The sequence below is a fragment of the Protopterus annectens genome, chromosome 1.part2 (assembly GCF_019279795.1).
Source record: "Protopterus annectens isolate FY-2018-M chromosome 1.part2, PAN1.0, whole genome shotgun sequence".
Lineage (NCBI taxonomy): Eukaryota > Metazoa > Chordata > Ceratodontiformes > Protopteridae > Protopterus > Protopterus annectens.
In genome coordinates, this window is record NC_056727.1 from 762795860 (window position 1) to 762820423 (window position 24564).

At 35.8% G+C, this 24564-nt stretch overlaps 1 protein-coding gene across 1 annotated transcript in view; it reads right to left on the reverse strand.

The window, feature by feature from the left end:
- Positions 1-24564, reverse strand: part of LOC122791184 (calpain-13-like) — a 1289367-nt gene that overhangs the window by 850154 nt on the left and 414649 nt on the right. The window contains exon 3 of the mRNA XM_044058898.1: positions 12731-12809. Coding sequence (XP_043914833.1) covers positions 12731-12809 — 79 coding nt within the window. The remainder of the gene's footprint in view (positions 1-12730; positions 12810-24564) is intronic.

A 24564-nucleotide genomic window follows, 5' to 3' on the forward strand; every position in this document is an offset into this window, starting at 1 on the left:
GAGGAGTGATAACAAGAGGTCTAGAGGTTATTAATGAAAATGTTAAATAGAAGGGGTCCCAGGATGGGGCCCTGTGGAATGCTGCATGGATGGGTAGGAAGGGGGAGTAGGAGAAATGCCATCTGACAGATTGCAGTCTGTATGAGAGATAGCTATAGAGCCATTCTAGAGTGGAAGCTGAGAGGTTAAGGTTGGCTAACTTGGTTATAAGTTTAGAATGGAATAGTATGTTGAAGGCTTTTGACAGGTCCAAGGACAGACATGAGACAAACAAGCTTCAGCTATTGTATGAGCGAAAGTTAGAAGGGCTGTAATAGTATTTTGATTAGAACAGAAACCATGCTGGGTAGTGTCAGAAGGTTTTCCTGGATAAGAAATTTGAGAAGCTGAGTGTGTATACATTTTTTTGAGGATTTTTGAGAGGGAGAAAAAGTAGGTTTTAGCCAGGTATCAGACAAGTTTAAGATATGTGGAGTATAATGGGAAATGCATATTATGAAGTTCAATGTTTTTTTAGCAGATTTTGTATGTTTATAAATAGAATAGATAAGGTTTTAGGGAAGGAGGAGGAGAGGGTTGAAGAAGGGGGCTGAGGAGATCAGGACAGAGTTGAAGCATGTTATTTGGATTGAAGTGGGCAGTAATGTGGAGGGGCCTGGATTATGGTGTATGTCATCAGCTAGAGGGAGAATTATAAGATGAACTTGGGAGTGTAGGAGCTGTGATGTTTTAGGTTTGATTTTGGGAGAGATAGAGAAGGAAAACAAGATTTTGGTTTTGAAGAAGTGAGTGTAAGAGAAGTTAAACAAAGATGGAAAAATATAGCATGACAAGGTGATGTCATGGTTGTTGCATTCTTGGGAGAGAGTTGGTGAGGGTTTTGGATAATAAAGGTGTGATAAGAGGTCAAGTAGGAAAGAAAAAGTAGAAAAGAGGATGCCAGTATGTTGAGAAGCATGATGTTGAAGGTAGGGAGTGGGAGAAGGTGGGCTACTATGAAATAGGAGGGAGAAAGAAAAGAAAGGGGTGAAGTGACAGAGAAAAAAGATTTAGGTGGAGCAGTATGAAGGAATGCTTGATACTGTTTACAAGAAAACCTGGAATATTGTTTAGACCCACTGAGGTAGTATTTTTGGTCTTAGACAGCTCTTTAAGGATATAATCAGTGGAGAAAGTGTTATTGTAGGGATGAGAGTTTCAAGCAAGAAATTTTCAGCAAACCTGAGAGCCAATTGGTTGGTAATGTCTTTAGGATTTAAATAGGAGGTGACATTATAGATAGGTTTTGAGCAGTGATGTGAATTATTCCTTAATTTTGTTATGTAGCTATAGAAGGACTTATAATTATCCTTAGTCTAAGAAGCTCACTTACCATTCATGGGAAACTTTCCTGGTTTTAATAAATGCCTTCAGTTTCTTGGTGAGGTGTTTCATATTCTCATTGTGATGAGAGGTTCTGGCATTACAAAGTAATCCAAGCAGCTTCTTCTTTCTGTTGCAAAGTTTATTTGCATCTATGATCACCAGGAGCATTTAGTCCTGGTGGACACAGCCTTATCGGGTTCCTATTATATGATCAAAGACGCAATCCTTCGAATGCGTCTTGATCGAACTTGAAAGCATGAAACAGCAAAATAATGAAATGGCATATAAGCGATTTCTTTCCCTGGGAAAGAAATTGCTTGGCTGTCTCCATTACTTTGCCGTTTTCGTCACTGTAGTGTGATCTCAGAGTTGGTATATTTAAGTAGGGGGGCGTGGAGTGCACAGCCCCCCACATTGGGGGCTGTGGGGGTGAAGCCCCCCACTTTATTAATGTTTTGATGTTTTTATTTTTGTATTTTTTTGTGGAACAGCGATTTATTTTTCCCTGGGAAAAAATCACTTTTCCGAGTGTTCGGGACTGTAAGCTTTCACTTACATGGGATTGATAAATCAGCATTCGCTTTTAAAAGCATTTTCTGATTTAATATAGACCCATCTTATCAATGCATTAGTCAAAATGAACATAAAGATTATCGGCATAGGTGGCTGTACATCTCATTTCCATTTTGTGTATAAGAAGAAAACAATGCTTCCCACTGGCTTACTGGAGATAATGGGATAATTTTGTGTTTTGTGGTAAGCATGGGATAATTTTGTGTTTTGTCATAAAATTGTAAAAAGTTTTTTGAAGTCTCTAAACAGAATGGTGTTGATAACCATGGGAGAGGATATTCTTGGTGTAAAGGTAACCAGTTGGTGATCAAACTTAACAAATGAGTGACCGACCCGAACATAGTTAGGGAGCAAAGGCTGAGCTGGTCCGGTTATGAAGAATGTGATCTAGGGAGTTTTCATTCATCCAGTTTAAGAAATGTTGTGCATAACTGACATTAGAAGTTTAAGTACTCCAATCTATAGAGGAGGGAGTTGAGGTCACTGAGGATTAGATATCCATTTTTAACAGGGGTGTTTTCTAGAAATTTTAGAAATTTATTATGGTCATGTGGGCCCAAGGAAGGGAACCTATAACAAGCTATATATATATTTTTTCAAATATTTTTTTATTTTCCAAATAATATAATGTTTAACAATACAATCATCAATAAACAAGTATTATAAACCTTTATATACACTATGTACAATTGACCTGAACAAAGGAGAGAAAAAAAATAATAAAATATATGAAATTAATAACATTTTATAATATTCAATTAATAAAGTATAAAGTTACACATCAATTATTTAGGATTCATTTTTAATGTCTCAATAAGAGTTAAAATTTTTCCCAGGGATTGTTTGTCCATGTTTACGTGAAATTCTTGATTCTTTCACCTTGATTTCTAATGTCGCTGTTTCTTCCATCAATCTCAAGAATTCTTTCAGAGTAGGTTCTTGTGAAGACTTCCACTTTCTAGTTATACATTTCCTTACCACAGCTAGTATTGACCAAGGTAGGTATAGATCTTTTTTATTCATTCCAATAATATCATTAACCTTTAAGAGGACTAAAGATTTGGTTAAAATAAAGGTGTCTGTGAATATAGCTTGGAGAAAAATAGTAATTTTTTCCTAGAATTTTTTTATATTAATACAATCAAAAAATATATGAGACCAATCAGTTTTACAGTTTAAAGAACATCTCCAACAAATGGATTTATCAAGTGAATTGAATTTGGCTAGTTTATCAGGTGTAATAAATACCCTGTGAATATATTTCCGTGTAAATATTTTCCATACTTGTAAATTAAATGTTACGTTAACAGAACATAAAAGATTTGTGTTACTTTCAATTGACAGATTAGTGTGACATCCTTTTGCTATGAAATTCCAATATCTTGCTATAATTTGAAGGTCCGATTTACCTGAAGGTCAATGATCTTACTTGGAAGGTCACAGGGTATCAGTTTGGAAGGGATGAAATCTCTAATGAAAACTAAGAAACATTCACCACTTCCAGTCAGCTTGAAGGAATGATAGGCACAGGCAAGTTATTCTCCTTGCATTGTAACCATGTCTCAATAGCTATATAAACATGGACTCCTTCCAGATGCAGAAGTGCCTTCTCTCTGTAAGGCTGTTTGTCATTAAGAATCCTAGCATTGACAAAGGCTACCTTAATGCTATCTAGTTTATAATTTGATTTGTTGGTTAGGTTGGGATGTTCATTAGATGAATTCTACATACAAAAGACTACGAGGGTAACAAATGCTTTGGCCAGTATGCAGAAGGCCTTGAACAAGAGATGTAGACCATCCTTGGTAAAGCATGACGGACTTACAATCATCTCTTTCCAGGGTGACACATACTGGACCCACTGGAATGATACCAGCTACTTTGCTAATTGCTGAACCTGTTTTTCTTTCCTTTGAATCTATACATCATTTCAGTGAAGAGGGGATATCACTAAAGGCCAGAGTCTTACCCTTGATGAATGCATGATTAGAAAGTTCCAACAAGTCTTTCTTTATGTCTTTCATGAGTTTTTATGTCAGATCATTTACTCCAGCATGGTGTATGATCATGCCATAGCTGTACTTACTGGAGGTGAGAGTTTTAAGGGGTCTTGAAGTATGAACTGAGAGCGACAGCTAACTGGAACCCTGTTGTTGTTCAAACTGCTGAATATAGAATCAGTGTGCCTAACATGGAGTCAACAATTTCTGTGATGCTTCCAGAAGTTGATTTATTCTTGTTAGGCTCAGGGATGCTTTGTTGTTTGTGACATCTTGATGAAGGAATGTGTAAAGTAGATGTATTTGAGGGGGTTTCATTGATACCCACTATTATAAACTCTATGAGACATAACTAGTGATTTCTTAATGGCACCATTGTATAACTGTTTTGAGCTAATAGTCTGATGTCAGTGTACAAATATTTTGAACTCATAGCAGTAGGAACTTGCATTTGTATGAGTAGCACTGAAACAGTATGATGATCACTGCAGGCATGAGATTTTGAGATGGCTCCCTCCATATTATCTATCTGTTTACACCCCACACAGATGTTTTGTTTAGTAACATTTCATTTTCAGTGAGCATGTGGCAATTTTTATATTGTCTTAGGATAAGAAGTGTTATAAGGTTGGGAATGGAAGGAAAAGAGAAGGTAAACTGCTGTTTCTCCATGCTGGCCGGTGCTATTATTTATAGGATCATGGAGGAAGAAGGGAGGGAGACTGCACAGTCAAACTGAGCCCATAAGTGATAGCAATGCACAAACCTATGCAGCAGGCAGCAAGTCTGTGCAGATCCATGTAATTCCATGTAGATCAGTGTAAATCTGTAAAGCTCAGGGCTGGCTGATGCCAGTCACAAAGAGATTAAGGACGATGGATTTCTACACTGATGACTGTGGGAAGAAACTTCACTTGTGTACACAAACCACTGTTTTGTTACATCTAGAGCAGCGGTACACTTATATTGGTGCACAGATGAACCCAGTATAAAGCATGCAGTATAAAATAAAGAACAATGGAGAAAATAGCTGCAATTCAACAACTTAGTACTATGCTACAAGAAATAGCTGCAATAAATATACTTTTACTACACAACCACTTCTGCTCCATGATGGCCCCCACAACAGGCCTGAACAAAGACAGATGTAAGCAATGTTGGCATTGAAATTAAATAGAAAAACACAATCAAAATGATGGAAAATCTACAGGATTAGCTAAACACAGTTAAGTGCAGTACAAATATTGCAGACAAAATGCAAAATTAACTTCCCTGAGTTAATAATGAGTATCATATGTTCAAAGTATGTTTTGTAATGTTTGCAGCAGGAGCATCGTCAGCAAACGCCCCCACGGATATTTTAGTTCCATATAATATAGGGGCATTATGATATACATTCTTTATATATATAAAAATAAGGGCTCTAGGTATATATTAAACAATAAGGGAGACAAGGGACAACCCTGACGTGTTCCATTTTTAATTTGTATTCTTTTAGAAAAGCTTTTATTGATATATAAAGTAGTGTAAGGATTATTATATATAATTTGTAACATTAAAACAAATTCCTGGGGTATATTAAAATATGGCAGAGCATCGAACAAAAAATCTATATTAACCCTATTGAAAGCCTTTTGCACATCAATTATGAGTGCATAGATATTTAAATTCTTTTGTTTAGCATAAGTGGTTAATGAATGAAGTGTTAATGTATTGTCACTTGTTTGTCTCACAGTTATAAACCCAGCTTGTTCATTAGATATTATTTGATTCATTATTCTTTTCAATCTATTAGCCAGAATTGAAGTCATTATTTTCATATCTACATTTAATAGTGAAATTGGTCTATAATTATCAGGATTTTGGGTATCAGCATTTATTTCAGGTATAAGAATAGTTTTTGACGTGTTAAAATGGGGGTCATTAATTTTATTATTAATTATATAATTAAATACATGCGAGAGTATTTTACCAAAAATATGGCAGAAAGTTTTATAGAATTCAGCAGTCAATCCATCAGGACCCGGTGCCTTATATGATTTGAAGTTTTTAATTATATATATTATTTCTTCACCTGATATAGGTTTGATTAGATCTTTTTGAGAATTATCATCTATTTTTGGGAAACTGATTTTTTGGAAAAATTCTTTATCAGGCCTATTTAAGGATAAATCATTTTGATTAGCGTAAATATCAGAGTATATTCGTTCAAAAACCTTAACAATATCCTTGGTTTTAGAATATATTGTATTGTCCAAATGTATTTCTGAGATTAAGGATGCTGTTTTCGATTGATTAATAATTCTAGCTAATGCCCATGATGGCGTTTGAATATGATTAGCATACCTCGCTAACATTTTATGCTCATAAAACGTCAATCTATTATTTTGAATTAAAAAAGATCTTTTTGACATTTAAATAGTTCCGCCTCTGTTTGGCTGTTATAATTCTGAATCAATTCTTGATCAAGTGATTTTATTTTAGCTTCCAAATTTTGTATATCTCTAATTTGCATTTTTTTGTAATATGAGGCTTTTTGCAAAAAGATCCCTCTTACTTGTGCTTTAACTGTCGCCCATTCTATATCAGGGGAATGTTGCGGTTTCTCTAGCTTAACTAGTAGGCAATTAAGAACATCTGTAATTTCATGTATTATTTCTTCTTTATTTAAGAGATTTGGGTTTAAAGACCAATTATAACCCCTGTGTAACAAATTATGTTTAGGATCTTTAGAAAAACTTAATGAAATTTTCGAATGGTCAGATAAATAACGAGCATGTATAATAACTAATGGGTCAAAATTAATCATTGTTTCTGAAATAAAAAAAAATCTATTCTAGACCACATTTTGTGACACGTTGAGTAAAAAGTAAAGTTATTTGTATTAAGGTGATTATTCAGATATTCAAAAGGGTCATATAATTGAAAATCTTCTTTTAAATCATCTAGTGCAACCACCACTTGCCTATTGAATGACCTTTGTGGACAAGACCTATCCAACTTCGGGTTCTGATATGAATTCCAATCCCCTCCTATTATTATATAATAGTTATTATACTGGTTTAAAAGCAGATAAAGTGATGCTATGAAAAATTGCTGATTATTGCATGGTACGTATACATTAAGAAGTAAAATAGGTTTATCATGGAGAGTAGAGGAGAGCGTAACATAGCACCATCTTCCTTCTTTATCTATTTTAGACTCCATAATTTTTCCTTGATATTGATATTTAATCATTATAGCTACCCCTGCACTATTAGTCTTACCTTCTGAGGCTATAACCTCTCTAATCCATTTCCTTTTCTTGATCTCTGCCCATTGATCATTAGTTAAGTGAGTTTCCTGAAGTAGTGTAAAACACGCCCTAGACTGCAAAAATAAATGAAGAAACAACTTCTTCTTCTTTAAGTTCTGGAGCCCTTTTGTGTTCCATGAGTCTTTTTCCCACATTCCAATCTATTATTTATTATTACAAACATTTAAATAGGAGAAGTTGAATGTAATCAGAAACATTTTAAAGATATATATATTTTGGAAGCATTCTTGAAATCCTGTCCCATACCAGTGCCTACCCACTCTACCCTCGGACCGGGACATGTATAGGTCTTGTATAGTGTAAAGAATTATAATGATTAATAACATAAACCTAGATATGTTCTTCAGGTGATAATAATTCAAATATATAGCATAAACAGAACCTATAAAAACTAACTTAAATTCTACAAAGTCTAATCTAAACATTCCCTACTAAACACTACTGTTAATCAACATCTCTTGTATTAACTTTTTTTTGAGTAAATCATATAAAAATATATCTATGCAACAACATATATAGAGTTTCCAGTACCTCTGATTGTCTAACTAGAAACTCTTTAAAGGTATTAATTATGATATCCTGATAAAAATATTCCTATATGAAAGAAAACAAAAAAATATCTGCTGTATATAAGTAATTAGCTTTCTTAGTTTCTATATGCACCTCTATTTAAACAATACAAATCACATATAATAAAACCTCTTGATCATAAGATAGAATGAGAGTTCAATATTTGGTCAGCATTGTTTTCTATTATTCAAACAGCAGATGAGAAAAAAAAAAACCTGCTTTATTATAGAATTATAATAATATGATCATCTAGATAACAGAAAGAATTACCTTCTCTAATGTCAATATTAACATTAGGTACTGTCAGATGTTTTAACTATTAACATCAACAATTATCAGGATTATAAAGACTCACCTCTTATATCTGGGTCTTTACTATATGGCAGGGTGAAATATAATGTCTAATATAATTATTATATATATGCAGATTAATGATATTAGGGGACTAACTGATTCCTTTCAGTAGTACTTCTAAGTAGTAAAACCATAAATGTTTACCTTTATATAGATTCCTTATTCAGCGTTGATATATTATAAAGTTAAAATACTTAACTATTAGAGAAACTGAAAGTGTGACAGCTTGTGAATATGTGCTTAAATTACTATCAAACAACATCCTTTAGTGTTTCTTTTACATTATTCAGTCCAGCAGAGTTCACATCGGATTTCCAAACCTGGAAATCAGACCCAACATTCGCGAAAGGGGAATTTTAATAGAGGCGGACTTCCGGAAGTGTCACAGTGAATATCGCACCCTCAGAAGCACTACAGTCATTTCCTGTTTCTTCGTAGGAGAGCAGACTTCGCAAAGGCTGTAAAACTTCGGGAGATACTCGCGAGTATCCAGGATTTAGAAAAACGAGTTCTTATCTGAACAAAGAGGGGCCTAACCCAATAAAACTTCCAAACAAAGGATTACCAAGACCTTGAGCCACAGCAGCAGATAAATCCAACCGCGGATGCCACACCAGTCGCAACAGAAAGCCACATCATGTCTCTGAAGCAGGTAAAGACTTGAAAAGCTTCAAAAAGGTAGCTTTTGCCTCATTTTTTGATGAAACAGAATACCTGGACCCATCAACTGTAAATATTAACGTATTGGGATACTTCATCTGAAACTTTATGTGTTTTTCAATAAGAAATTTGCAGTAAGGAGATAATAATTGTCTAGCTTGCCTGATTTGCAGAGGTAAGTCCTGGGCCACAGAAATTCTATTGTTATTCCACATAACATATCCTCCATTTTTCTTAATAGTTGAGAGAATTTTGTTGACATCTTGATAATTAAGTATTTTAACATACACAGGTCTTGGACTGTTCGAAGCCTGTGCTTCTCTCAAAGCTCTGTGTGCTCTTTCTATGATTATTTGTTTTGGCAAATCAGGGTCTTTAAGAAGGATTGTGAATATTTGTAGAATAGATGCACTTTAAGTCATTATATTGTACAGACTCCGGGATCCCTCTGATAATTATATTGTTCCTTCTAGATCTTGCCTCTAAATCAGTTATTTTAACTTGAATAGCAAGAATATCCAGATCATGTGTATTTGATTTTTTTGCAAGCAGAGTTATTTTATCTTCATTTTCTGATATCCGGGTTTCAGTTTTATCCATTCTCTCAAGAATTTGAGTACAGGAGATTCCAAAGGTTTGTACTTGTACAGTTAATTCTTTCAGAGCTTCTTGAATGGGTAACAAAGCAGTTTTTATATCCTCCATGTTCAGCATTTGACCAGGTTTATTTTTGGTCCCTGGTTTTGGTTGTTCCTGCTGTTTTATAATTTTTTGTCATTTTGAAATTACATCTTTTTCCGGTGACTGCAGTTCTGAAAGCTTAGTTTTTGTAGTAGTTATATCCATATTTTTGTCTTCCTTCGACATTTTATATTACAACTGGAACTCAGAGTATACTGAATATACAATTCCTTTGTTTGAAACTTTCTTCAGAGCCTGGTAATCTATGATAATCCTGTTAAATACTATAATTTTCCTCTGTTTGTTCGCTTCTTGAAGGTTAAATAAGTGAAGTTGCAGTTATTTTTACCAAGATTTCTTGTTTAAAAGTTCTTGATATCACTTCAGGGTTTAGATTTCCTCAGGTTATATGCAGAGATGTAGATCAGCAGTGTTCACAGAATGGCAGCCATCTTTGAATCCAAGTGCTTTCACTTCTATATTGTCAGACTTTGTCAGAAGCAAACTAAATAAACACCATCAGGATTTAAAAACATACAAATCTGATGTCACACACCAACATAATTCAAGATGGGCTGATCATAATGCCAGTACAGGTGCAATGGATATGTGGGCATTAACGCCAGGGCTTTCTGTGGCATTCAAGATATAATTTCCAGGATGAATTTATGTTTCTTGAGGTAAAACAAAACAGTAATTCTGGCCATCTTTGGGATTCCCAAGATTTCTAAGGACATAGATGGCCCACGTCCCCATCATATTGTAGTGACTGCTGGGTCAGTAACATAGCCATTGGTGATATATGTGGGCAGAAAATTGAAAAATGTTTTAGGAACAAAAATTATATTTTAAAGGACTCTTGGCATTTTCTACATAAGAACCAAAAATAGTTTGAATTTCTGGAAATCATCCTTCACATTAATTATTTTTTTTATTTTGAGGGTGAATATTTTCAAAAGTTGACTGGGGTGGCCATGGAAGCTGCTTCAGCTCAGAATTATGCCAATCTGGTTTTGTCTGTTGTGGGAAAACAACTATGTGTTACAGTCTTTTTCAAAGAAAAAAGATTTTATGTATAACAGACTTTTGGATAACATACTTATAATGTGAAGTGGTAGAGAAATTGAATTGCAGGATTTCTTTTTAGTATTTGGGATCCACCACATCATATGTATAATGTAGTTACAAAAAAGACAATGTTAAAATAGATTATTTAGATGTCTTAGTATACAAAGATATTTATAATTCAAAGGAAAACTATTTTTTCCAACTCATATTTTCATTATACAAGTTGCCACCCAAATCATCAAAAGATAATTATAGTTAAAGGACAAATAGTTCAGATTTCTAGATTTTTGACTAAGCATGATATGTTCCAGGAGGAGACTGATTCCCTTATAAAATTGTTCTTCGACAAGGGCTACCCTGAATCATTAATGAAATAAGTACTGAAATTAGTTCACAGAGGTTAACAAGATTTCTTTTTTAGGTAAGTCATCCTTCAAAATGCTCTCTAAAGTAAATAGCTTAGGGTTAGAGAGAGAAAAATCCAAAGCTATGGTTTTAATTTACTCCTCTGATCTTACATGAATTGAATTTGGAATTTGACATGTCTTGATGAATTTAAAAAGAAATTGGGAGGTGAACTAAATATTGTATTTAGCAGATCAGCCCTAGAAAATGACAATTTCCAAATGTGGTAATTGCAGTTATTGCAGATTTATAGCTGAGGGTTCTTGTGTGACTGTTCTGTTATACAATAGACCCATTTACTGCCCTGACTTTTGTAACTGTGAAACTCGAGCAGTTGCCTATCTAACCATGTGTCTTTCCTGCAAAACTTTTTATGTGGGAAGACAGAACGCAAACTTAATTACTTTAATGGTACAAAAAATTAAAATCAGAGAAATTCAGTGTATAAACATAGTACATACTGTGGTAATTTAAAATAATGTGTCTTTATTATTGATAAGATGAAGAGGGTAGATAGAGGTGGTGATTAGCAGGTTAAATTAGAAAGTAAGGACATTTTCTGTCAAATAAGATTGAATACCATGGAAAGTCCTGTTGTTAATAACCATGTATCCATTGCAAGAGTATTGGCATTATGATCAGACCAGTTGTAATATTGTTTTGAAATTTGTATATTAAACATATAGGCCTTACCATTTTATACATTTCTAAATGGAATGATTTGTTGTTTTTAATACTGGATAACTATCTAAAGGTGATTTTAATAAGATATTGAATAATATTTTGAATAATGCATTTTAATGTCTATGACTTTAAATCTTGAATGACATTGTCATGCAACATCCAATATGTGTGTTGTTAAATCTTGATGATGTTTTTTTTTTTACTTTGATTCTGATAAAGGCTGAATATATGGGCTGAATGTGTTTAATCTTTAGCAAATAAATGAATTATTCTTGTGCCATTCTGGAAGAGATTTTTTTTTATTACTAGCCAAACATTTTATCTGACAATTGAGCAAATGGCTGCCATATCTTATCTGTTATGACTGCTATGTCCATGAATAATTCATCAGAAAATGCAGAACTGAAGCTGTGAGGTTATTCAAAATGACACTGTCAGTATATTGGAAACCGACAGGAAGGATTGCTGTTTGGAAGGACACATAAGTAAAATCAGTATGTATAACCTATTTTTGTAATTAAAGAACAAAGGGGATTAAAATGCTTCAGACCAAGAAAGATGTTTATGAAACTAGGAGGTAACTCCAAAGAGCCACAAAAAATGCTTGCTACAGGTTGCAGACAGGAATAGAACAGGAAGAAAATTATTTACATGTGAAAGTACACAGTACATTTGGAGAGTATTTTCCCTTGATATAAACTGAAAATCATAACAAGTTAGACCACAGATGAAGGCACAGATAACAAGTTTCACATAGCCAGCCCAAAGAGGCTGTGTATACTGTATTATGAAGTAATGATTTGTGTATTTTAAGCCACTTTGGTTTCAGCTACTGCAGTTTCCTTGTTTGCTCTTTTTGATGTGAACACACCCTCCTCTTAAATCCTGTTATGAAGTTTCAGACTCTGCAGAGGTCTATTTTTTACAGTTTCAGCCTACTCAGTATATTATTGTATTAAAGCACAATACCAGTTTCAACCACAAAATAAGCGTAAGAAGAAAACAATGCTTCCCACTGGTTACTGGAGATAATGAAAACCCGCAGATAACTTACCTAGCTTTCCTTGAAAAATATCAAACCTGCTTGGTCCATGTGCAAAAAGACGCGGACAGTGACCTTCCCCAACAAGCTCCTGAAAATAAAAAAACAGAAGAATGAAAACAAAATTTATAACTGAATGATACTGACTGTACTTTTGTGAGGACTTTAAGAGTAAATGATATATGGCTGAATTATAACAATGGTTAAACTATTGAACAGAGCTAGAGTTCAGCCACTTGTCAGTGCATGTTGCATAATTCACAATACATGGATAATAACTACTCATGGTAAACGCATTGATCCTTCAGTTTTAATTAATTCAGTTATCCTTGCAAAAATTTGCATAATTCCCCATAAATTCTGCAAAGAAAATGAATGCTATTTTTTTTTATGATATTTCATGGCTTGTAGCACAGGGATTCTCAGTGTTGTTCTCAATGATTAATTCTCCACTTCCATTCTCAATACAGGTAGGTGCTTTTACTGTGTGAATTCTGCATGTTCTCCCTGTGCCCACATTTGTTTTTATCTTCCCTTCTATCTTCAAAGGACATGGCGTATATGAACTGGCAAGCTGTGGGTGTGTTTGGTAGAATTCATGGTGTTTAATTGAAATGTACAGATATCAGATCAAAAATAACTGAAGATGGCATTTCAAAACTCAAACTCATAAAAAAATTAAAATCAAAACTATCAAAAAAATGAAAGTGAATATATCCCTTTTTTCATTCTATTACAAAACCCTTCCACAGCATTCAGACTAAATTTGCCTGAGTAAACGTAGTGTTTGTCCCTTCTGCACCACCTCGCTAATGCGCGTTACCCCTAACCCTGCCCTTAGCCCTAACCTGACACCTTAATTTAGGAAAACGCTTTCCATAACACTACCACTACACAAGACATCTCAAACATGACATACTTCAGCAGACACGCACAGCACTACAAATATTCCTTTATTTAGCCCTTATTCTAACCCTAACTCACAGACAGTCGCGTTTACACTCCTACCATCTATCCTATTACCTAGCTGTTGCTCTTACCCTAACCTGCAAACACTTGCACATGCACTCCTACCTTCTATCCCCTTACTTATCCTATACACTCCAACCATTTATCCCCTTACCTACCCCATACACTCCTACCATCAATCCTCTTACCTACTCCATACACTCCTACCATCTATCCCATTACTTAGCTCTTACTTTTACCCTAATTTGCAAACACTTGCAGATACACTCCTACCTTCTACCCCCTCACCTACCCCATACACTCTTACCATCTATCCCCTTACCTACCCAATACACTCCTACCATCTATCCCCTTACCTACCCAATACACTCCTACCATCTATCCCCTTACCTACCCAATACACTCCTACCATCTATCCCCTTACCTACCCCATGCACACCTATCATCTATCCCCTTACCTACCCCATAAACTCCTATCATCTATCCCCTTACCTACCCCATAAACTCCTATCATCTATCCCCTTACCTACCCCATAAACTCCTACCATCTATCCCATTACCTAGCTCTTACTCTTACCCTAACCTGCAAACACTTGCACATGCACTCCTACCATCTATCCCCTTACCTACCCCATACACTCCTATCATCTATCCCCTTACTTACCCCATAAACCCTTACCATCTATCCCATTACCTAGCTCTTACTCTTACCCTAATCTGCAAACACTTGCACATGCACTCCTACCATCTATCCCCTTACCTACCCAATACACTCCTGCCGTCTATCCCTTTACCTAGCCATAACTCTAACATTAACCCACACATAATTGTACATGCAATCCTACCTCTTAATTCCAAAACTTTTGGTACATTCAAAAGTAGTAACATTATGAAAACAAACCTAAACACCTTCTACAATCAGAAAATACAGTCTTCAACATGCATTCAATAAATTGCACATTAAACAAAGCTAACATACAGATAAACTTTCGACAAAAAAGACGTTCAACAAAACAAGGTTCACCCATTTAGTGTTAGTGAATGAAAGTGTGCATGCAAGTTGAAGTTTGTGTGTGTGTGTGTGTGTGTGTGTGTGTGTGTGTGTGTGTGTGTGTGTGTGTGTGTGTGTGTGTGTATGTGTGCATGCGTGTGCATGTGTGTGTGTGTGTGTATGTGCATCCTATGATAGACAGATGATTAGCTGGTGTCTTGTCTGGAATTGTTGTCTCTGCCTTGAGCTTACTGAGGTGACTGAAAATCAAGATGGTACAGTAAGAACATCATTATTTAGACAACAATTACATAAAAATTCTTTGCTGGAAGGTAACAGCATGCATCTCAGATATATTATAAATAACATTCCATTTTCCCAGCTCCTTAGAGATAAAGAATATATTCCTCTAATGATTACATTATTTTTTTTTCCTAGGACTTGATATAAAACTTTATGCAAAGGTTTAAAAAAATTATACAAAGGGGTTATAACAGCAGTTTAGTTAAGGCAGTGAAAGAAAAGACCGTTCCGACATTTAAAAGTGAATGGTTGCACCTTACAGAGAAATCTAAAAGCCTGAAACTGCTGTCAGTCAAAACAGCATATCATATACATAAATAGTGGGACATTCTTATGGTGGAACAAGAATTGGCAGAAATTATATCTGTCCATTGCAAATGTACAGATGGAAAAGGAAAAATATTGGACAATGGTTTAATCATTATAAACAGGCAACTGATTATGTGAAAGCTGCCAGCCAGTTGAAAATACAGGCAGAACCCTTAAGGGGTACTCACCAAATGGACATTCTGCAGCATGAACTCAAGTTACAAAACCACACATCCACATTTAAAAACCTCCTTAAAGCACACCTTTATGACAACCATATATATATAACTGCAATGACCCCCCCCCCGAACCCTCACTCTGCTGTAGGATGTTAGTCCCTGGTGCCCTGACATGTACTGTTTTCTGACGCTGTGCTTTACCTATGTTAATTGTATATATTGTAAATATTGTAAATATGTACTTACTATGAAACCAAATGTTCATATACTATACTTATGCTTGCTCTGCAAATGAGCTGTGATCAAATAACTGTACTATGACCATTTACTTTTGAACTGTTAACCCTTCTACAACTAATTATCCTAAGTTGTGCTATGACCTTAACTATGTAACCTCCCTATTTTTTATCACTTATTTTTTATCATGAATTACTTATTACTCGGTAACTTTGTGGAGCTTTTTTCCCCAGAGCTCTGCTGAAAACAGACACTAGTTGTCCAGTCGGGCTAGCCTAGTTAACAAATGTTAAATAAAGAAATGTAATGTAGTAAATAAAATAAAATAGTTTTCTTCTGCTAGTACATTCAAAGTTTTTAGTTTGATTAAATACCAGAGTGAATGGATAATTTCTGCATGCGCATGTTCCACTTTCTATGTTGGTAAAACTTCTAACAGCTATTAAACAAGAATCAGTGAAAATCTTAGTGACATTAGATGTAATAAACAAGTTCGTTTTAGATATTTGTCTCACCACTCTAATGTTTTTTCAGGTTTACAGGTAAAGATAAACTATCTATTAAAGGTTCAAAGAAATTATACTGGCAACATATTTTGGACAAAAAAAACCCACAATGGATTATCATGCTGGGTCCATCGTTTACATCTGGTTTAAAAGAACATCATTAAGGTGCATTTTCTTAAGGCTTATAAATTCATTATTAACTATATTGGTTCTTATTATGCATTTATACATGTTGGATCTATGCAGTGATGTTTTTAGTTTAGTATTTATTTATACAATTTGCACTTTACTTGTCACTGTTTCTTGATGTCATCATTAGGAGGTTATATAAGACAGTCCTTCTGAGCTGAACAGTTTAAATACTGTTAAAGCATGATCTGTGCTGAAACTGATTTATCTGTTAACTATGGACCAAAAATAAAAATTGCACTGTACTAGAGTGCTGTGGTGTATATTTCTCATTGCTGGATTGTGCTATTATAGGGTCTGTCATCCCAATGATCCTGAAACAGATAAAGTGGATAAGTAAAGAAAGAATGAATACATATCTTCATATCAGTTATTCTTAAAACAGATTACTTATGATATATTGGGTCTTTACTGCATTCTGTGTGAAAAAAAGCATCTTATCAATTAGTCTCTACTGTATTAACTCCTATCTTTTCCTATATTTCTAATTAAGGAAATGGTTTTCCTTTCATAAATTTGCATAATTGTAGTCTGAGAACTGTATTTCTTATCTAAGTTGACTGTGGATTAGGACAAGATAGTGGTTCCTCAACAGCAATGAACAAAAAGGTTTATTTTGTTTTGTCTCATACCATTACCTAGGATCTTTCAATATTACAGAAGCATACTAAAAGGTGTATGGGGAGTAGTAGGGGTCTTGTTGATAAGAAACTGGCCCATGATTTCTAGTTCAGTAATAAAGATTTCTATAAAGGTCAAAAGTGGGGCTAATGCAAAGACATACATGTAGAAACTGTAGTCAGTTAGGGAGACCATATACTAGGAAAAATGCATTAAAGGAGGGAGAAAAAGAAGCTGTAGAGTAAGTAGACCCAAAACAGAATAAACAAGACAAGGGCAGCATTGACTGACAGAGATGTAGCCCTCAAGGGACATCTCATACTTTAAGCAGGCTAGGCATTCCACATACCTGCATATATCAGCAGTGTGGAAAGACCAGACAGCTAGATGGTATACATACAGAGTTTACAGCTGTTCAGTCATATATGTAAAAGACATTTGACATACAGTGGTTAGTGTAAGAGTAGCTTAGTCATGGTTGCAGTACTGTCAGGCACAGATGGGTCCTACCATTGCCCTGAACAACAGTACACTATGTAAACAGCCTGAGTGGTGGGACTGGTGCATTGCACATATCATCTCAAGAAACCACACTGCATTTCCACATACATTTTGGTAACTATGACAGGTACTGCGGCTATTCATCATGTACCAGAACATCTACAGCACTATTATCACTCTGAGGGCAAACCAGTGCTAAGCCTGGATGCCTGCATGTCCTACAAATAGTGTCATTGAAACAATAAAGTGCACTGCTGATGTCTAAGGAAGACTAAAGAGCACTGTAGGTGCAGGTCAGTGATACTGATCATTTCATATAGCTATGACCTGCTGAAGATGGCTAACCAACATCACAGCTCATGCACCTCTGCTGCCCAAGATAGAAGGATACTGAACATAAGTGAATAGACCTGTTGAAATGGAAAGCTCACATCTCGCATCATGCATGCAGCTATGGTTATTGCACAGAGAGAAATAACATGCTGCCTGTCTAATTCTAGTGCCATAATTTGCATGGCACACTGAGAGTATTCAGGCAAAAGTCCAGCAAAGCCAATGTCTCTAGCAGATTAGAACATCTCCAGCAACCTGTCAGCCACACCGTAGAAGGAGTTGTACTTCAGAGGACATGAGGACAAATACAGAAATTGCCTTCTCCTCCTGACCACAGATGAGAACCTTCAGGACCTACTGACCAACACTGTGTTTTGCAGTTTCTTGAGTGGGAACAGCAATTGTATTGGAAACTGTTTTTCACAGACATCACCAGTGACCTTCTGACAGTGTTTATGGCTATCTGAAGGGCTGCATTTCCTCCATCCAAGAATAAAGGATGCCATATTCATTTGTTGAAGAGTATCCGACATTGAGACAGCATCTCATATTATTCACAATGCATGATATTATGTCCAGTTATCCATAAAACTGTAATAGCCATCTCTACATGAATTCCTTACTGTTAGCCAGATCTCAACAGACTTTCAGGAACTCAAGGCAGTTACATATAATGAACAGAGTGAGTTTACACATGATTCACTGATGCATATGTGTTAGGTATGGCTAAGTGGACAATTCATAGGTATGTGACCACATATCCACAATAACCTTTATGGTTTATCTTCATTAAGGCCATCCCTGGCATAGTTTATATCCAGGACAGGATGGAAACTGTTTGGAGCAGTCATTTGCCACCAAAATGCTAGAATTTATTGTGGATAACCAGGCCAATACTACTATTTTTAGGCAGGCCATCCTGACTAGGCAGGGCCTGGTTATGCTGCAATGCATGTACATTGAGATGGAACATCATCTGTGATGTATCTTTCTGCAGTAAGATTGCTACTGTTTCAATCAATATGTTGAGGCTATTGTGAGCAACATTGTGCTGTTATGGCTATACTAGTTTCTCTCATGCCATGGTATGAGTAGCACTTTGTGTACTTTTGGGTACAGGAGATTTTGCCTACTATTTTGTTTTTTCATATGTGTGTATGTGTGCATGTGTGTGTGACTGCGTGTGTATGTGTGTGTCTGTGTACATTATACATGTGTGTCATTAGGTCTTTATGAACGTGTGCATGAGCTGATGCATTGTTCAATGGCCTGGATAAGGAAAGTGTTTTTTTAGCATGTCACTTTGTTTCTCACAGTTGTACTATGGTATGATGTTCAGCTTACTGTACAATCCCTGCCATTAGGTTCAGGCTGTCTGCATTGCTGTGGTCCTATGCTCTCCAGAGCTATTGTAGAACATATAGTTGCTTATAGCTTTATAAGTTCATAGGTATATACTAGGCTAATGACCACTGAGGCCTTTATAAGCATAACCAAGCATTCATAATGTATACCACAAGTGTATTTGCTGACCTTTGTAATCCTAGCCAAGCTTCCCAAATGTATCCCACAAGTTTATGTATCTTAGAGGTTATTTCATTGGGTATATATAAGCTAGGGCAAGGTTTACAGGCTGCCTCTGTCCATTAGAGACATAGACCTGTGGTATGTTTCTTATTTTCCAAACACTGGTCTGGGTTTCTCTTGAACAGAGTTAGGAAACAGCTCTGCTTCACATGAATGGGAAGCCTGTTATAGACAATGGGAATTCTCTGAGACACTTAAATGTCCCTCCAACATGTCCTATTTATGTTGCAAGTAAAGTTAAAATGCTAAGATTGAGTAAATCTGATGCTATTCATATTATAGATATAAAAAAGGTCGATCAGACAGGCATTCAATGATGCACTGCATGCCAGACATTGATCGTCTCTCAACAGCATGTTGGGAACATGGTATAGAGTTAGGGATTTGAGTATATCTGCATAGGATATGTAGTTTACACACTGTACTCTTTTTTTGAGGAACCTCTGTTAATGTTCTAGTTGTTGCATGTGTCTGGTCAAGTACACACCAAAGGGGGAGGTCATGTAGGAATAGCCCTTTTAAATAAAATGGAAAATAAATGTATGCATTACTGGTATTATTAACCATGGTTTTCATTAGTTTTATTGTTAATGCTATAGCTGTTATTGTTGATGCGGCAAGCATTGCATGCATAGTGTCTTTGTTTCCACTGTCTTGATTGTATTTATTAATGCTGCCTTCATATATGGCTGCATATTATTCTTGCTATTTCATAGCATATCATGTAGTGGCATATAACAAAAATACCAAAAATTGGAGGCATAAAGCCACAACATTTAAAAGATGTGCCCTGGCTTCAACAAAGGGCAAGCAATTAAGATATGTTTTCCTAGTAAAGAGGCCTCTGGAATGTTCAAAAACAGACATACTACATGAGTTTGAAACACAGGACCCCATCTGCTAAACATCTGCCTACCATCTAAATTGAGTATCTGTCTTCAGCAAAATCCAAAAGGCGCCGTTGACAAATAAAACCACTGACATAAAACAGGAAACTATATACCATTCTGCTTTTCAGACATTAAGATGTCAGGAAGTCAGAAAGGAGTAATAAACTCATAGGATGTTAAGAAAGTGGTCTCTGCAATTTCTTCCTCTTTCCGGATGTGTTGTTAATTAAACAGACAATGAATGTACTGTTGTAAGATAAACAGGTCTGCTTTATACTATCGAAACACCAAATGATCGAATCTCTATTCATTGAGACCAAACCAACGAAACCACTATTCATCGAACACTGACTTCATCGACTCTCATCTAATGGAAGCAGTTAAATAGTAATGTAAATTAGTTCCACTATAAAAGACAGTCCATAACAGAGTACTAACGTACAGTGTGCCACTCACTGAAAATGGCAGAACTTGCAGAGTGCAAACCGGTCATGGAGTTGTTTACACAACATTAATGTCACAAAAAGGGAAACAAATCCTAGTGCTGGATAATTACATTTACAACTTGGAGAAAAGAGTGAAAAATAAGAAATATTGGGCATGTAAGTTTAAAGTAACAGAGAAATGTAAGGGTAGAGCTATCACTTGTTGTGTAGTGAATGCAGATGAACTAATGAAGTCCATTAGTCACAATCACTCTGCTGATCCAGCCGAAGTTGAAAGGTATAAGATTTGTAGTGAAATGAAGTATAGAGCTTCTATGTCTAGAAATAACTCATGCCTTATAGTAGATGATGCCCTTGCACCCACTTCACTACAGTATGCAGCTAGCCTGCCATGTAGAAAGTCACTTTTACAGTGGGTTAGTAGAGTAAGAAAGGCTTACCTATTCACTAAAGGTAAAGAGGTAGTAGATATATTAAATGTTCAGGTTAAGAATTATCCATTAACGAAAGGACACTTTCTTCAAAAAAAGTTAAGTGATTCTAGTAATGAAAATGCTGTCTTGATCCTTAGCATGGTAGAAAACATGTATGATCTTAGCCGTGTACCATATGGATGAAGGACAGTACATATATTAACAAAGACAAGCAACTTAGGCATTATATAGTATTTATGGACTTGTGAATTATGGAGGCTACAAGAAATCTTTACCATTATTTTTCTGTTTTATGTCTAAAAAATCACTAAGATGCTGCAATTACATGTGGCACTGTATATTTGACCTGCTAAATGACAATAAATTTGAGTTTAACGTACAGTTTACATTATGTGGCTTTAAAATCGCAGTTGTTAAAAGCATTGGACTAAATGTCAATGGAGCTGTACCTAAAGGATGTTTTTTTCCATTTTGCACAAAACCTGTGGAGAAAAGTGTAAAGTTTAGGATTGACAAATATGTATAATTTAAGCATGACCTTTCACGTCTTTTAAAAAACTTGCTGCTTTAACATTTCTCTCAGAAAGCGATGTGTTAGTCACTTAAAATGAATTAAAGTAGACTTTTCCAGTTGAAGACAAAGAGCTCTTAAAGTATTTTTCAGAATGGTATATCTTGGGGAAATTAAGAAAGTTTAGTAGTAGAGCGACATCTTTTGCCCATTGTCCTCCATTGTTTCCCATACAGTTTTGGAATGTGTCCGCACTGAATGATTTGTTCTTACCCAGAACACAAAATACAGTGGGGGCATGGCATCGGAGGTTAAAATGTTTGATTGGAAAGCAGAGGTTGGATTTTTCTTCTGTGATGCACGCTGTCATTTGGGAGCAAAACAGGGTGGATGAATTGAGATTAAGAATGAATGCTGGCTGTCCACCTTAACCAAAGAAAAGAAAGGTGGTGCAAACGCATCAGCACTTTGAACATATTTTGCAACATAAAAGTGATTTCACTTCTTTTCAGTTTATTTCTACTATAGCTATGGTGCTTAAAATGTAATTTTGTTTACATTTGTTTAAAGGAGTGTCTCTTTAAATTGACAATGCATTATAGGAACTTCCTACATTGTTAGTCTTGGTTTCTTTTTGATTAATTTAACATTCTGTTATGTACTCTGAATATTGGAGTGACTTAATTTTCTATGAACTCATTGGTGCTGGATAAATAATTTCGAGAGGATTATCGATGAAACGAAATTTGATGACGCCAGTTTTTGATCAATAGTGGTTTCATTGGTATGGTCTTGATGAATAGTGATTTGATCATCTGGTATTTTGATATTTTATAGTAGACCCGATAAACAACTATAGCAAAAGCTAGACTTCATCAACAGCAGAAACATAACAAAGAAATTCCAAAACCCTCCTGTCCTGAAAACATATATACTGCAGGGAACTGAACTCAGTCACTTTGGAGTAATTTTGTTCAGTCAGAGTTTACAGCAATCAGCTAGAGACTTTTAGTCAGTCAATTCAGAGACTTTAGACTTTCAGATATTCATCTTCATGCCCCATTCATATGTGGGAGGCTGTTTGCTGCCAGCTGACAAGCAGACAAAAACTAAAAGGGCCCTGCTGAAGGACTGACATAGCTTTCCATACTCTGGAAAAGGAACCAAAGACTGTGATATTGCATCTTGTTAATTCTGGGGCTGGCAAATTCAAAAGGTAAAGCCATTCTCAGTGAGGGAAAGTGGAGTGTGCCAGACAGGGGCATTTAATCAGGACTCCCTGCAACTGAACTCGAATTTACTTTACAAAAGGAACCAGCAGCAAGTGCAAGGAATTGTCAGTTTTGTGGATCTCCCAAAAGGAGACTGGATAGAAAATACAGAACTGCTGTACCGTGCCCATCAAGAAGCAAATGACTTTAAGACTGGGTACTGACTAATTGGTGTATTGCATGCCTTACCATACTTCCAGAACTTTCTGACTTGCATGTTGTACAGCAGGTTCAGTTTTGTTGACTGGCACCCATTAGAAATTTAGTTAATTTATTTCTTATGTGCTAATAAATTCTATTTTTATACAAAATTCAACTTGGTGCATGCTAGCTGATTTAATTTTGGCGTGGTTGTAACCTAGAGTAATAGGTTTTGGAAAAGGGAACAAATAAGTGTTGATCCAGCTTATTCTCACCCATAGACAAATGCATTGGTTATAATATAAGGTGTTACATTCCAGCCTAATTATCTGACAGATATTGCTCTCAATGATAGGCAAGACGATGGCCAAATAAAGTGAAATGATGACTTCCTGAGAGTTAGATGCCATGCCCTTGCTTACGTGGAACGGCATAGAATCATTTCCTTACTACCTTAGGCACATGTTGGTCAAAAGACAGGTTGCTATCAACATATGTACCCAAATCCCTGACTACTGGTTCTAATCTTAGGAGTGTGTTATTGATGAGGTAATTTCCAAGGGTGGTTGACTTCCCAAAAGGTACTATTATGCATTTCTTGGCACTCAGATTGAATCCAAAGTTTTTGCACCGGTCATTTGCCTGTGTTAGTACTTCCTATTGGATGTTAATGTCTTAGTAAAATTCTATGACTGCTCCTAGTTTGAAATCATCTGCAAACTTGATCAGCCAGAAGCCCTTAACATTGGCCTTGACTTCCAAGAAGTAGATGCCAAAAAAAAAAGCGGATCCAGGACAGAGCTCTGAGGGATACCATTAGTGACCAGCTTTTTTGTGGAGATGGTCTACCCTATCCTAACTTTCTGGGTCCTATCTGAGAGCTAGTAGGATTTATGCCTATATCAGTAAGTTTGTTTACAATGCCAAAATGGGGTATTATAGTAAATGCCTTAGACAGGTCAAGGTAGGCAGCATGCACTATTTTACACTCATTCATTTGCTTGGTGACCCTCTCAAAGAAGTCCACAAGGTTGAGTAGGCATCATCTGTAGTTCCTGGGATCCATCAATGGCCTGCCTTGTGTAGAGGAATGGCCATTGCAGTTTTCCATTAGTATGACAGGAAAGCCCTTCTGGAGGTTGTGATTAACCAGTGACTCCAGTGATCCCAACAAGTCATCTTTCTGGCTATTTAGGAGGCATCCTGGGATATTATCAGGGTCCATGAATGCAGTGTTTTTGGCCTTAGGGAGCACATCTAGGACCAGCTCCATTGGGATAGCTAAGGGATTATCTTTAATGCTATTTCTTGGGGAGGGTAGCCTGGGAAGAGAAAGAAATAAAACTGGAGCTGAATTTGTTGGCCAGCAGATTTCCTATATTGTCCAGATCTGTATAGATGGCTCTATTTACAATCAGTTCTGCATAC